Below are 14820 nucleotides of genomic sequence, written 5' to 3' on the forward strand. Positions count from 1 at the left end.
TATTAAGCACTTACTATATGTAAAGCACTGTACCAAGTGTTGTTAGTACACATAGAAAAGCAAGACAATCCCTGCTCTCTAGAAGATCACATTCTAATGGGAGATAGGGAGGAGGAAAGAGGTAGAGGCATCACATAAGGTAGGTTTTAGCTGCAAGGCAGATGGCAAGGTACTATGGTTCTCTAGAGCGTTGTAGCAAAGTAGATGCTAATGCCTCTTCTTTAGTATTACTTTCAAAGTTAAAATCATATCCGTTTTTGATATTGAACCATTTCACAATGCCAAGGACTTTGGAGAGAAGAATTTTCTTTTGGGCATCTTCAAAAGATGTGGCAATAGCATCTGTAATTAAGGGCAGCTGCTAGACTGCATCTCCCTGGGATGTGCTTCTCAAAATGATGGCTATGGACAATAGCCTAGAAGCATAGATATTCCAAAGACTGTCTCCATCAAGGTCTAAGGGGAGATGGTGATCATGGTTTAGTTTGCTAGGTACAAAATGAGTCCTGTCTCTTGATCAGGAGAGTGATAGGGTCAGATGTGTTTTAAGAAGATTTCTTTGGTAGTTATGTGGATCTTAGATTTTTAAACATGGAAGAAAGTGTATGCAGGGACTACATAGGAGGCTACTGCAATAGTCCAGAGAAGAGGTAATGAGTTCCTGGACTAGGATAGTGGCTATTTGAGTCAAAAAAAAATTATGTTAGAGATGTAGAGGTGGAATCAACATGATTTGCAAACTAATTGGATATCATGGGTGAGGGAGTGAATGATCCAGTTGAACTGACAAAGAAAAAATGGCCTGCAAATTCCAAAGTGAGATTTGGAGTATAGATCCAGAAGATTAATTTTTCACTGGATGTTTGCAAGGCAGTATAGGTTTATTCTGACCTTGAGCACTGAGTGGATGGTAAACTGACTTAAGTAACTGAGCTATTCAATAACATAGAAATCCTTGCTTAAAGTCAGTCTCCCATATGCTGTGCTGAAGCTTAAGGAAACAGATTCCAGAAAGGTAGATCTGAACAATCAATCCCATGACCTTTTTGAAAAATACTGTTTATATTGTAATAAAAAATATATGATAATAGAGTCTCAGTATATAACAAAATAATCCCTTCAAGAAGCCTTGGCTAGATGTGAACTGGATGAAAAAAGGGTGTGTCAAAGCCTCTGCTGCACATACATGGATTTGTGCCCTACCCAAAGTGATAATAAAATGTAATTTCAGTGAGATCTAAAGATAATGTCAAATACTATGGCTATGGGAAGACCTGGGGCAGATGGTGAGGTGATATAAATCTACAGAGGTTAACCTTTTCACCTGTTATCATAATAATGCCTTAGTTTCATATTAATTTTTTTTCTTTTTTTTTTTAGGCAGTTGGGGTTAAATGACTTGCCCAGGGTCACACAGTTAGTAAGTGTCAAGTGTTTGGTCTGAGGCCAGATTTGAACTCAAGTACTCCTGACTTCAGGGCTGGTGCTCTATCCACTGTGCCACCTAGCTGCCCCAAGTTTCATATTAATTTTAAAACAATTTGACTAAGTATCTCATGATTTTGCAGGGATAGAAGCCAGAGACAAGGTTAGACACTTAAAAACCAAAGAGGTTGACAAAATATCTAATATGAACGTTGCAAAATTACAAAGCACAAGCTTGCCCCCAAAGAAGAGATATGAGAAAATGCCTCTCCCTTCTCCTTTGAAGAACTGGGGATATCCATGGGTATGGAACATTGCAAATATTGCCAGATTTTTTCACTATACTGATTGGTTTTGCTGGTGTTTTTTTTTTCTCTTCCTCCCCCCTTCTTTTAAAATATTCTTTGTTTTAAGTTGTGGCTCAATGAGATAGGAAAGGAGAAGTGATAGAAGGGAAATTTTTGACAATGTAAAACAAAAGATGTCAATAACAATTTTTATGAAAGAGAAATGAATAAAGACAATATAAAATACATGAGAGTCTACCTGCCTAAAACAAACCCAGGAACTATGTGAATGCAATTACAAAACTCCACACAAATAAAGACAGGTTTAAACAAATGGAAAAATGTTGTTTATGGGTAAACCAAGCCAATATAATAAAAATGACAATTCTATCTAAATTAATTTACTTATTCAGTGAGTGCTATGTCAAACTATCAAAAATTTTATAGAGCTGGAAAAATAACAGAAAAATTCATCTGGAAGAAAGAGAAACAAATAAAAGAAGTTGAGCTAGAATCAACTCATCATTGTGAGTGATAAGGTAGCTGAAGGGACATAAGCAAAAAATTTCCATAACCCCCATTGGTCACCCAGTGTTTCAATTCTACCTCTGATGCTTACTAACAGTATGCCTTTGGGCAAGTTCCCTGTATATAAGTTTCCTCATCTATAAAATAGACTTGGATTTGGTAGTCTCTGAGGTTCCCTTCAGTACTAGATCTATGATCTTCTGATTTTCCCACTATCTTTTTCCCTTTCATGTTAAAGAAAAGGAAAATAATTTCTCAAAGGACAAAATAAGAAAAAGCAAACAGAAGCAAATAATTTGGATGGAAAGGAAGACAAGAAAACATTTATGCAGAAAACAAAAAGACCAACAAATTCCCCGTGTTGATATATGTTTGATTTTTGTATGAAACTTTGGAGGGTGACAAACCTGGACATACTGAAGATAGTTCTCCACTGTGCTGCATTTGGGTATACTGTATCCTTTGTAAAAGCAGAAATCTGGAGTAAACATATTTTCACTAAACCAAACCTTAGCAAAAGTGTTCAGCAATCGCTTATCATGGTCATCTGTGACTCTGCCACCATATTGAATTTCACCTATCATGTAGCGCACAGTGCTCCAGGAGACACCCTGATGAAAGAACAGAATAAATGATCATGATAAATCAATGATCATCATAATATTTCTCCTGTCTGCCATACATTGTGATGCTATTTTATATTTGTTTATTTAAAAAAACAATAGCATGGTATTTCACAGAAAAAACAAATAATTGTTCAACAGTGTGTCACTCCTTCCACTCTTTTTGAATTCATAATTTATGTTAGTTAAGGCATTACATTATCTAGGAAGAACATATTAACTTCTGTGTATTAGACCACATCCCTAAAATAAGAACTGTTCAAAAGGCAAATCACAGGAAAGAATGTCATTAGTGTGAGGTTTATATTTTGCAATGCATAGGATCAAAGATCAAAAGATAGTACAGACCTTAGAGGCTATGGAATTTAATTCCCTCATTTTACTGATAAGGCAGAGAAGATTTAATGACTTTCCCAGAGTCATATAGCTAAGAAGTGTCTAAGGCAGCATTTAATCCAGATCTTCCTAACTCAAAATCCATGTACCCTTGAAATATCTGGGTATGTTATTTTTCCTTAAAACATCAGGGCCTATATGCCCTTGCCATCAAGAGAGGTGGCACCAATTTACTAAATAAATTCTAAACTGTCAGAAGTTGAAATCAAGACTGAGTTACAAGATTCACCTAAAACTTTTTTTTTGAAAAATTGGTTATTTTATTTTCCATACATGATGAAAAATAAAGAATGTTAATAAAACAAACAAAAAAACCACTCAAATGCCTATTTTTATTATTTTAAGATTTCAAGATGACTGCTATTTAGCAGATTCATAAAACAAGTTTTGGCTTCTTTAGGTAGATGAAAGGCAGACATGAAAACATATTCATATACAGGTTTTTGAAGCAACCCAGAATTTCATTTTCATTTTCTAGGACTTTTAGGGGGTGAAAATCCTCAGAGAAGTCTTCCCATGTAGCTGTCTTCATAAATTCAACTTTGCTTCAGGAGAGAAAGAGAGAAAGAAAGAGAAAATTGCCCACATTTTTCCTCAAAAGAAGTAGCAAATAGGCAACTCAAGGCACAATCACTCACAGCTAACATTTTTCTCAACTCAAAGACTATGACCACTATTAGGTGATTTAACCCTGACACAAAGGAGTCAAGTCATCTTAAAATCCCAAGTGTATATTTCCAAAATGACATGAAATTGCATTAAGTGCAATACCTTTTTGATATCCATGTCATCTAAATGGTTTTGGATGAACTGCATAGTGGCATTAAAGTCAGCCTGATTGAATTCATAGGGGATGTTCCACCCCAGTGGGCCAAACTTGCGTCTCTCTTGGACTGTGGAATGCAGGAAAGCCACAGCATATAACATTGGTTTCCACTGAGCCATATTACTGACATCCAGGAGATCTTGGCTAACACCTGTCATGGCCAAATGGATAGAAATCATTATGCATTTTCAATACTCTTCATTTAAGTTTCACTAAATGCAATGAATAAATAAACTTGATACTAAAATTCACAGAGGTAGGTTGCATTAATCAGGAAAAAAATTTTCACAAAGTTTTTTTTTTAAGTAAGACTTTGAAGGCAGGGATGGATATGGTTAAGCAACGAGGAAGGAAGAACTACCTCTCAATGTGCCTTATGAATTATATGTTATATATATATATATGTATGTATATGTATATTTATATATACATATATATACACACACACATATATATGTGTGTGCATGTACATGTACATATATATATATGTATACATATTTGTGTGTGAGTGTATGCATATTGAGGCTTATTTTAAAACATCACTCACAAGACAAAAACCTTTATTTCCCTTATTATATAATATTATTATTATTATTTCCCTTACCTCTTAGAAGAGGAACAAGTCCTATCTTAATGTAGTTAAGTGACTAGAAATGTGTATAGTTGAAGAGTACACAGGTGCAGCAATTTGTCATTATTCAAAGATGAATACAAAAAAGAGATGTCAAATTGGAAAACCAAAGAATACAAATATAGGAAGAAAAGAAATAGAGGAATTGAGACTTATTATTTTTAATTACTAGAATATTTACTTTTGATCATTACCTCCTTTTCTGCTGGTTAAACAAGAAAACACTTCCTCTAAAGAAAATTTTTTTAGAAATACAATGGCCAAGTAAACAGCACTTCCATCTCCCATATAAAGTTTCACACACCTACATAGGTTCTTTTCAAACCTGCCCTGAGTCCCTGTGGAGGCTCATTGGCAAATTTAATGGACATTTGAAGAAGCGTAATGGGGAACTGCTTGTGGACCTCAGAGGTCATCCAGAGGCGGAAGGCATCATGTACAGTCTCTGTTTCTGTTATTATGTCCATCAGCTCATCCAAGAAATCCAGGCCCAGATGGCAATTCTGCAGAAGTGCCCATCCTCCCTACATCAAGCAGATGAAAAGAAAAATTGTTTGTTTCTTTATACACATAGATTAACACTCATAAGGTCCATAGAAAGCGATTAGAATTTAACAAGTAATAGCTCTAAGAACAACAGAAAAAATAATGAGACACAATTTAAGACAATTTTCTGGGTTTTTTAATATTAAACATTTATTAATTTATTTATTTTTAGTTTTCAACATTCACTTCCACAAGATTTTGAGTTCCAAATTTTCTCCCCATCTCATCTCTCCCCCCACTCCAAGAGAGCATGCATTCTGAATACCCCTTACCTTAATCTGCCCTGCCTTCTATCAACCCCCTTCTCTTATCCCCTTCCCCTTATATTTTCCTGTAGGGCAGGATAGATTTCTATACCCCATTGCCTGTATGTCTTATTTCTCAGTTGCATGTGAAAATAATTTTTAATATTTGTTTTTAAAACTTTAGGTTCCAAAATTTCTCCATTCCTTCATCCCCACCCACCCTCATTGAGGAGGCAAGCAACTCAATACATGTTACATATGTGCAATCATACAAAACACTTCCATATTAGTCATGCTGTGAAAAACTAATTATATTTCCTTTCCTCCTGTCCCACCCCCCATTTATTCTTTTCTCTCTTTTCCTGTCCCTCTTCAGAAGTGTTTGCTTCTGATTACCCCCTTCCCCAATCTACCCTCCCTTCTATCATCACCCTGCTGTTATCCCCTTTCCCCCCCTTTTCCTGTAGATTAAGATAAATTTCTATACCCAATTGAGTGTGTATGTTATTCCCTCCTGAAGCCAATTCTGATGAGAATAAGATTCACTCATTCCCTCTCACCTTCCCCCACTTCCCCTCCACTTTCTTGTCTGCTTTATGTGAGATAATCTACCCTATTCTACCTCTCCCTTTCTCCTTCTCCCAGTATAATCCTGTCTCACCTCTTAATTTTATTTTCAGCTATCACTCTTCATCTTTAACTCACCCTAGGTGCTCTATCTATCTATCTATCTATCTATCCATATAATTTTTTCCCTCCAACTACCCTAATACTGACAAAGGGCTCATGAGTTACAAATATCATCTTTCCATGTAGGAATGTAAGCAGTTTAATTTTAATAAGTCCCTTATGATTTCTCTTTCCTGTTTATCTTTTCATGCTTCTCTTGAATCTTGTATCTGAAAGTAAAATTTTCTATTCAGCTCAGGTCTTTTCATCAATAATGCTTCAAAGTTCTCTATTTCACTGAATGTCTATTTTTTCCCTTAAGGATTATACTCAGTTTTTCTGGGTAGGTGATTCTTGATTGTAATATTATCTCCTTTGATCTCCAGAATTTCATATTCCATGCCCTGTGGTCTCTTAATGTAGAAGCTGCTAAATTTTGTGTTTCCACAATACTTGAATTGTTTTTGGCTGCCTACAATATTTTCTTCTTATCCTGAGAGGTCTGGAATTTAGCTATACTAATCCTAGGAGTTTTCCTTTGGGCATCTCCTTCAGGAGGTGATTGGTGAATTCTTTCAATTTCTATTTTACTCTCTGGTTCTAGAATATCAGGGCAGTTTTCCTTGATAATTTCTTGAAAGATGATGTCTAGGCTTTTTTTGTTGTTGTTCATGGCGTTCAGGTAGTCAATATTTTTTTTTAATTTGTGTCTCCTGGATCTATTTTTCAGGTCAGTTGTTTTTCCACTGAGATAGTTCATGTTGTCTTCTATTTTTTCTTTTTTTTGGTTTTGTTTTACAATTTCTTGATTTCTCATGAAGTCATTAGCTTCCATTTGCTCCATTCAATTTTTTTTTTTTTGCTTTTTGGTGAGGCAATCAGGGATAATTGACTTGCCCAGAGTCACACAGCTCCTAAGTGTCACGTGTCTGAGGTCAGATTTGAGTTCAGGTCCTCCTGACTCCAAGGCTGGAGCTTTATCTACTGTGCCACCTAGCTGTGCCCATTCTAATTTTTAAAGGTATTTTCTTCAGTGAGCTTTTGGACTTCCTTTTCCATTTAGCCAATTCTGCTTTTTAAGGCATACTTCTCCTCATTGGCTTTTTGGACCTCTTTTGCCATTTGGGTTAGTCTATTTTTTAAGATGTTACTTCAGTATTTTTTTGGGTCTCCTTTAGCAAGGTGTTGACTTGTTTTTCATGATTTTCTTGCATCACTCTCATTTCTCTTCCAAGTTTTTCCTCTACTTCTCTTACTTGCTTCTCAAAATCCTTTTTGAGCTCTTCCATGACCTGGGACTGATTCATATTTTTCTTGGAGGCTTTGTGCAGCTGTTTTCAGAGATACTTCTAGGCACCTGTAAATTTTCAGAGATACTTCTAGGGATCTGTAAATTTTCAGTTCGTCCAAGGTGGTATGATCAAAGGCGAGGTGTTTACTCCTTTCCTGGCCTGGGCTCTGGTCTATGAGTGACCACAAGCACTCTTTTCTGCCTTGGAACTGGGAGGAGGATTCTGTCTGTACTGCTACCACAAGCTCTACCATGCCAGTGTCCCTACTTGCCCCTGGATTGCGACCCAGAGCTGTGATCCAGATCCCAGCACAGGCAAAGCAAGAGAATCCTGTCTCAGCACCAGCAAAATGATCCCTGCAATCCTTCTCCATCTGTGGGCAGGGAGCTCTGGAATCAGCTGCCGCCCTGGGCCTGTGCTAGGACTGGGGCTAGACTGAACACCTCTCTCACAGTGGTCAGACAGACCTTTGCTACTGACCTTCTAAGTTGTCTTTGGTGTTTGTGGGTTGAGAAGTCTGGAAATCTCCACAGGTCCCCTTGATTCAATCCCCTGAGGACTGCTCCAGGTTCACTAAGGCCTGGTCTTTGCCAGCACAGCCTGGGTTGCCCACGCTAAACTGTGTTACTCTCCTACCTTGGAGCAATAGACCTTTCCAATCAACCATCCGGGTTGTCTTAGGCTGGAAATTTATTTTATTCTGTCTTTTCCTGGATTCTGCTGCTCTAGAATTTGTTTAGAGCCATTTTTTATAGGTATTGGGAGGGGTTTGGAGGAGAGCTCATGAAAGCCACTGCTTTTACTCTGCCATCTTGACTCCACCCCCAATTTTCTATATTTTTTATATCAATTTTTATAGCAAACTAGAATGCCAAGTGTATAGCTATTAGAAAATATAGAAAATTAGGCCAGAAACCCTAGGTTTAAATACCAGCTCGGCTATTGATATCTATGTGAATCTATGATTCACTTATCCTCTCTGAGCATTAATTTATCTACGGAATGAGCAGGTTGGACTTAATGATTGCTAAGGTCTCATCCAGCTCTAAATCTCAATATATCACAAAAAAAACTAAGAAATATGAGGGACATCAAATAAAAGAATATGGAATACGATGAGATGACCTTGTGATTCATTAAAATCATTTTGAAAGACCGAACTTTTGTTTTGAATTGTGCCATGGAAGAGATTTGGGCTATGTCATTAAAAGTAATAAGATTTTATATGTTACATATGCAAAAATACTGACAACTGACCTATTTAAACAAAGAATTATACAGTTCAATCTATATTAAAAAGATGCAAATACTCTCCACACTTAAGTAAATATTAACATTTGCCTTTCTTTTTTTTTAGCATATCCCATATCTCTAAGTATGCATTGCTATGTTTTAATCATGAATACATGAGTATAACCACATAGCATATTGAGTAGGTCTATAAAGAAAACTTACCTGCAGTGGCTTCCTATCATCTATTGAATAAAGTTAAATTTCTTTACCTGGAATTTAAAGCCTTCTGGATCTGGCTCTACCTTCCCTTTCTAGCCTTAAAAGTCAGGGAGAGAGGTAGGAGGAGGGAGCTAGAAGGTATGAAGAGACATAAACACTTACCATATGCCAGGCATTGTGCTAATATTACTTTACACATTTCTTATTAGATATTCACAAAAACCCAGCGGGTAAGTGCTGTTATTATCCCATTTTACAGTTAAAGAAACTGAGGCAGATAGCAGTTAAATGATTTGCCCAGCATCACACAACTAGTAAATGAGGCCAAATTTGATCTCAGGTCTTCTTTACTCTAGGCCCTCTGCTCTGTCCACTGGGCCACCTAGAAGCTTTTGGTCTAGTCAAACTAGACTTTTTTCTATTCTCTATTTTCAGTGGGTATTCCCAGATACACACTATTCTTTATATATCTTTACCAACTCTTTACTACATATATGGAAAGCCTCCTCTCCTAACCCCATATAAAACTTTTTTTTATCCTTTTAAATCCAAATAAAATGTGGCTTCCTCAGAAAAGCTTCCCTTTTTCCCCCAAATCAACTTCCTCAGAAATCTTTTCTCCTCAGAATTTACATAACAATTTGTTTTATAATTCTCTAATGTAGTTATCTGTGCTGTGTCTTATCTACCTATTAGGCTCCAAGGCCTATGAGAACCAGGCCTAAATCTCAGACACCCTCCTCCTAGACAGAACCCCAGTACAATACACTACCCAGGACATACATACCTGGGACCCTAGTACAATGTTCTATACCAGGCACTATTGTTGTTCAGTCATTTTTACCCTGTCCAGCTCTTCATGACCTTATTTTGGATTCTCTTGGCAGAGAAACTGGAGTGGTTTGCCATTTCCTTCTCCAGCTCATTTTATACATGAGGAAACTGAGGCAAAAAAGGGGTAGGTGACTTGCCCAGGGTCACACAACTAATAAAAGTCTGAGACCAAATTTAAACTGAAGGAGATGAGGCTTCCTGACTCCAAGCCTCAAACTCTATCCACTATGCCACCCAGGTACTTGAGCTAAAATTTCTCTAAAAGAGTAAAATAGACATTGGATTCATTTGGATACATTTCCTTTGTTGTTCAGCTATTTCAGTCATTTCAGACTCTTTGTGACTCCATTTGGAATTTTCTTGGCAAAGATACTGGAGTTGTTTGCCATTTTCTTCTCCAGTTCGTTTTACAGATGAGGAAAATGAGGCCAACAAGGCTAAGTGATTTGCCCAGGATCACATAGCTAGTGCCTGAGGCCAAATTTGAACTGAAGTCTTCCTGACTTCAGGCCCCATGCTCTACCCACCAAGCTACCTAGCTGTGCTATATATTGCCTTATGTTGATATAAAGGGCAATTTCATTTTTTTAAATACTTAGTGCCTAATCTAATTCCTGGAACATAGTATATGCCCAATTTATTCCCAGATAGGAGATGTATTGTATTTCAAGAAAATGGATACCTCTTTTATCTCAAAAACCAAATATCACCATTTCATATATATGTATGTATACATATATGTGTATATGTATGTGTGTATATATTCATATGTATATATGTGTATGTATGTATATACATATGTATGTTTATATTCATATCCACACCACCTGAAAACTTACCCATCTTTTGCCTTGTGAGAGATTATTATCCAGTGATACCCTTATTTAGAAATCTTAGAGTTGAGTCCTTTCTCACCCTTAATAGTAGATTTCACTCATGCTAAGAATATATATCCTAAGCTCCAAAGTCTCTGACCAATTTCTTCTCCTTGGCAAAATATTTTATCTTGATTTCTTCTTATGTAAAACTGATCAAGTTTCTGCATAACTTTATGATATCCTGAGATCCTTTTGCTCCTTTGGGATGTCTACATTCCATTTTAAATGTTTAACTTTTCTAATGATCGCTAGACTGCACTAGAGTTGCTACTACTTATTGGCTGATTCTGCCATGCTATAACAATGCTTTCAATGCAGATGCTATTAAAAACACTAATTATTGGGACAAATGGCAAGCATGCCAATAATGAGAGATATTTCGTTTAATCTGAAATTAAAAGCTAAATATAAAACTGGAAGGTTAAAAAATATCTTTGACTATGATTCCAATTTTAGTTCTACATTTTGCTGCATGAGGCTGAGATCAAATCAACAGGGTACGTGCTCACTTTATACCCAAATTAAACAGGTGCACCCTTATTGCTAGTTATTTCTCATTTGAAGTATGGGACTAGCTCCCTTAATCTAGAATGGTTGTGGATTTTGGTGCTCTTTTAATAAATTCTCCAGATAATTAAGGTCAATACTTTAAGCACAATTTTTGGGAGGAAATATTGCTAAAAGATATGAAAACCACCCTTCTCTATTTAATAAATAAGACATAATAAATATATTTTAACCCTTAATAATAATTTCCATATTTATATAACATTTTTATTTTTAAAGAACTTTCCTCCAATTTTGAGGTGGGTAATGCAATATTATTGGCCACATTTAGCAGGCAAAAAAATGAGAAAAAATAAGTGACTGTTCTGAACAACCCAAGTTTTGTGATTGGAAGCCCAGTTCCCTTTCCACTGGACCACATAGCCTAGGTATCTTTGTGAACACCAAGTACCATACTATACACATTAATAACAATGCTTTTGAGGCCTATAGAGGTGTGAAGACATAGTGTATCCTTGACTAAATATCCCAAGATTAATATGCTGGTTTTGCTCTTTCTATTTTTGTTTCTTTCTAATGATTTAATTATCTGCAATTTGTACCACTCATAGATACTTCCCTCTAAAACCTCTATTTTCTGTCATTGTTCTTTCTCTTTTCTTCCAAATCTACAAATATTCACTGAACAGTTGCTATATTCTATGGGTATAAAATATTCAATATATTCCCTGTCCTCAAGGAGCTTGTAATCTAATTATCTGCTTTCTTATAATCTTTTCTTTAATATTTTCAAAATTTTTGCCTTTCATATTGACAGTGTTCAGATTTGACAGCCATCAGTCAATAATAAAGATGGTTCAGTTGGTAAAAATTAAGCAGTCCCAATGTATCCATTTCCATCTTGGTTACCTTTAACTCTTAGTTTTTTATTTTGTTTTGGTTTTGTTTTTCCAGTTACTTTAACCTCCAGAAACTTTCAGTTCCTTATGAGTTTTCAACACTTCTGGATAACTGTAGAGAGGTCAGTCCAAGAGGGATGGAAACCTCAAAAGAAGGAAATTCAAAAGACACAAACAATTCTGAAACTGAATAGAGATCTGAATGAGACTTGTATGTGGATGAACAAGGAATTCAAAAAGCAACTTACATTCTTAAAAGGTATACAACAAAGGGAAACCCTTTAGCCTCCTATTTGATCAACATTTTCATCTCCCAAGAACTAAATCTATTAACCTACTTCATCCATCTACCAAATTATGCCATTGATCATGTGTAACTATGGCACTTAGTGATCTTTAATTCTGAATTTATCTTCCTGATCATAATTGCCTATTCTTTTATCCCTTCTTATTTGTCAATTCTTCCAAAGCTGCTGTTTATTTCCCCAAACCACACCCATACACTGTTCCTTTCCTCTCTTCATAGTCTTGACCTTAACTGTTGATTAACTTGATTAACTTGCTTAGACTATATACTGTCTGCTACCTTTGAATACCTTGTCCCCTTGTCCTACTTCAACTGAGCCCTATTACACAATAATCTTCTTTTTCATATCTGATTAACTCTTTATTAAAACTCTTCACAATGGCTACCTCCCAAATCTTTGATTCTCAACAAATGACCTCACCTACTACTCTACTGAAAAAAAAAAACTGAAGCCATCCATTGTTTTTTTTCTTTTTTTTTAATCAGCCAAAGATAAGGTTTTATTAGCATATCAGTCATATTGGGCAGACTCTTAAGGAATCTAGCTATTGGCTAGATTTTAAGAATCTAAGCCCAAGGCTATATTATAAGAATCCAAGCAGTTGGCCAGATCTTAAGAATCTGAGCATTTTAATGGAGACAAGATAGACTTTATAAAAAGAAAGATTATGGGAGGGATCTAGGAGTGCCCAAGTAGTCTATAAGGCAATAGAACTCCAGGAACCTGGACCATGTGGCCAAAGGAGAATGGAGCCTAAATAGGATTAAGGGTGGGAAGTGGCCTGGGGCCATAGGGAGGTAAGGCAATGGAGGGTCAGGCTAGGTTAAGGGTAACAAAAATTGGGGTTAGCCTCAATGAAAGGCCAGTAGATGAGATTGTAGCCTGAAGCCATCCAGTTAATGAAATCATTTTCTCTATTCCATAGATGAAAAACTCTATACATTCACCTTAAATCCAGTCACTAAACCATAGGTCTGATCATATTATCTCTCTTTCATGAGCTTGAGTAGCTTCCTATTTCCTTCAGGATCAACCATAAAGTTCTCTGTTTGTCATCTAAATCTTTTCATAACCTGTTCTCTTCCTAGCTAAACTGACTTATCCAGCTAAACTGACTTATAATCCTTCAAACACAATACTCCAATTCCCAACTCTGCACCTTTGTATTGACTATCCTTCTTTCCTGGAATGTTCTATCCACTTTCCTCTCCATTTTAGTTGCCTTAAATCCTTTAAGACTTAACTAAAAAAAAAAAATCCCCTTCGTAGGGGGTCTTTCATAATCCCCATTATTGCTAAATGCCTTCCATTTTCAGATTAATTTACTCAATATTGATCTTTAATATGCCTAGAGACCATATATGGTCTCTCTCATTAGAACATATGCTCCTTCAGTTGTATTTGGTTTTTTGTTTTGTTTTGTTTGTGTTTCTGTCTGGGCTTTGGTTGTTTTTAGTTAGTTTGTTTTAGCCTTTCTTTGTATTCCAGTACCAAACACAGCATCTGGCTCATAGTAAGTTTGGTTGGTTGACTGATTCCCTTGTCATTGTCACTCGGGAAGATGAACCTTGATGAACCTTTTCTCCTTGCCAAATCTAATCCCTCTACTTAAAGCCCTTAATCCAGTCCCCACATACTTTTTCTAAGAGCCTTCTCCATTGATTGTTCCCCCTCTCTTTCTTTTCTTCAATCTCTCCCTTTCTATTGACTCCCTACTAATATATCCAGGTCTCCACCATACTAATAAACTTCTTCTGACTCTCCATCATGTCAGCCTATCATGCCATGTCTTTCCTCTCTACCAATATCCTAGAAAAAAATAATCCACAACTACTGATTCTACTTCCTTATGGACCACTTACTTCTCAACCCCTTGAAATCTTGTTATTAACCTCGCTGTTCATCTAAAACTCTCATGTTTATCTCTACTCATGTTGTATACTCCCCAATAAGAAGCTCCTTGAAGGCAGATACTGATTTATCTTTGGATCCTAAGGGCATATTCCAATGATCTGCAATTGTAGACTCATAAGAAATTATTTTTTGAAGATAGAAGAAACATCAAGAAATTGAAGATTATTTTTCTCAAGCTAGTGTAAGAATCAGTGGATAGAACCTGGGATCTTTAGCCCAGAAAAGAAAAGCTTTCTAGGGACAGCATCCTCCAAGGAACTGAAAAGTTCTTATATGTTTTGGTTTGTTTTTTTTTTGGTGAGGCAATGGGGTTAAGTAACTTGCCTAGGGTCACACAGCTAGTTGTCCAGTGTCTGAGGCCAGATTTGAACTCAGGTCCTCCTGACTCCAAGGCCAGAGCTCTATCCACTGGGCCACCAAACTGACCTATGAAAAGTTCTTATATTGAAAAGGAATTAAACTTGTTCTGCTTGGATCAGATGAAAAAACTGGGAACAGTGGATAGAAGTTGCAGATAGATAACAGCTTGATATAGGGAAAAATTTCCTAATATTCAGAGC

The 14820-nt window shown here is 36.3% G+C and overlaps 1 protein-coding gene across 3 annotated transcripts in view; it reads right to left on the bottom strand.

The window, feature by feature from the left end:
• DNAH5 (dynein axonemal heavy chain 5) overlaps window positions 1–14820 on the bottom strand; it is a 383566-nt gene that overhangs the window by 37243 nt on the left and 331503 nt on the right. For all 3 annotated transcript variants that reach the window (XM_021008643.2, XM_021008644.2, XM_021008641.2), the window contains exons 72-74: window positions 5021–5240; window positions 4031–4236; window positions 2648–2851 (exon numbers count right to left, since the gene is read on the bottom strand). In XM_021008643.2, coding sequence (XP_020864302.1) covers window positions 2648–2851; window positions 4031–4236; window positions 5021–5240 — 630 coding nt within the window. The remainder of the gene's footprint in view (window positions 1–2647; window positions 2852–4030; window positions 4237–5020; window positions 5241–14820) is intronic.

This window comes from Phascolarctos cinereus, unplaced genomic scaffold (assembly GCF_003287225.1).
Source record: "Phascolarctos cinereus isolate Bilbo 61053 unplaced genomic scaffold, phaCin_HiC Scaffold_4;HRSCAF=312, whole genome shotgun sequence".
Lineage (NCBI taxonomy): Eukaryota > Metazoa > Chordata > Mammalia > Diprotodontia > Phascolarctidae > Phascolarctos > Phascolarctos cinereus.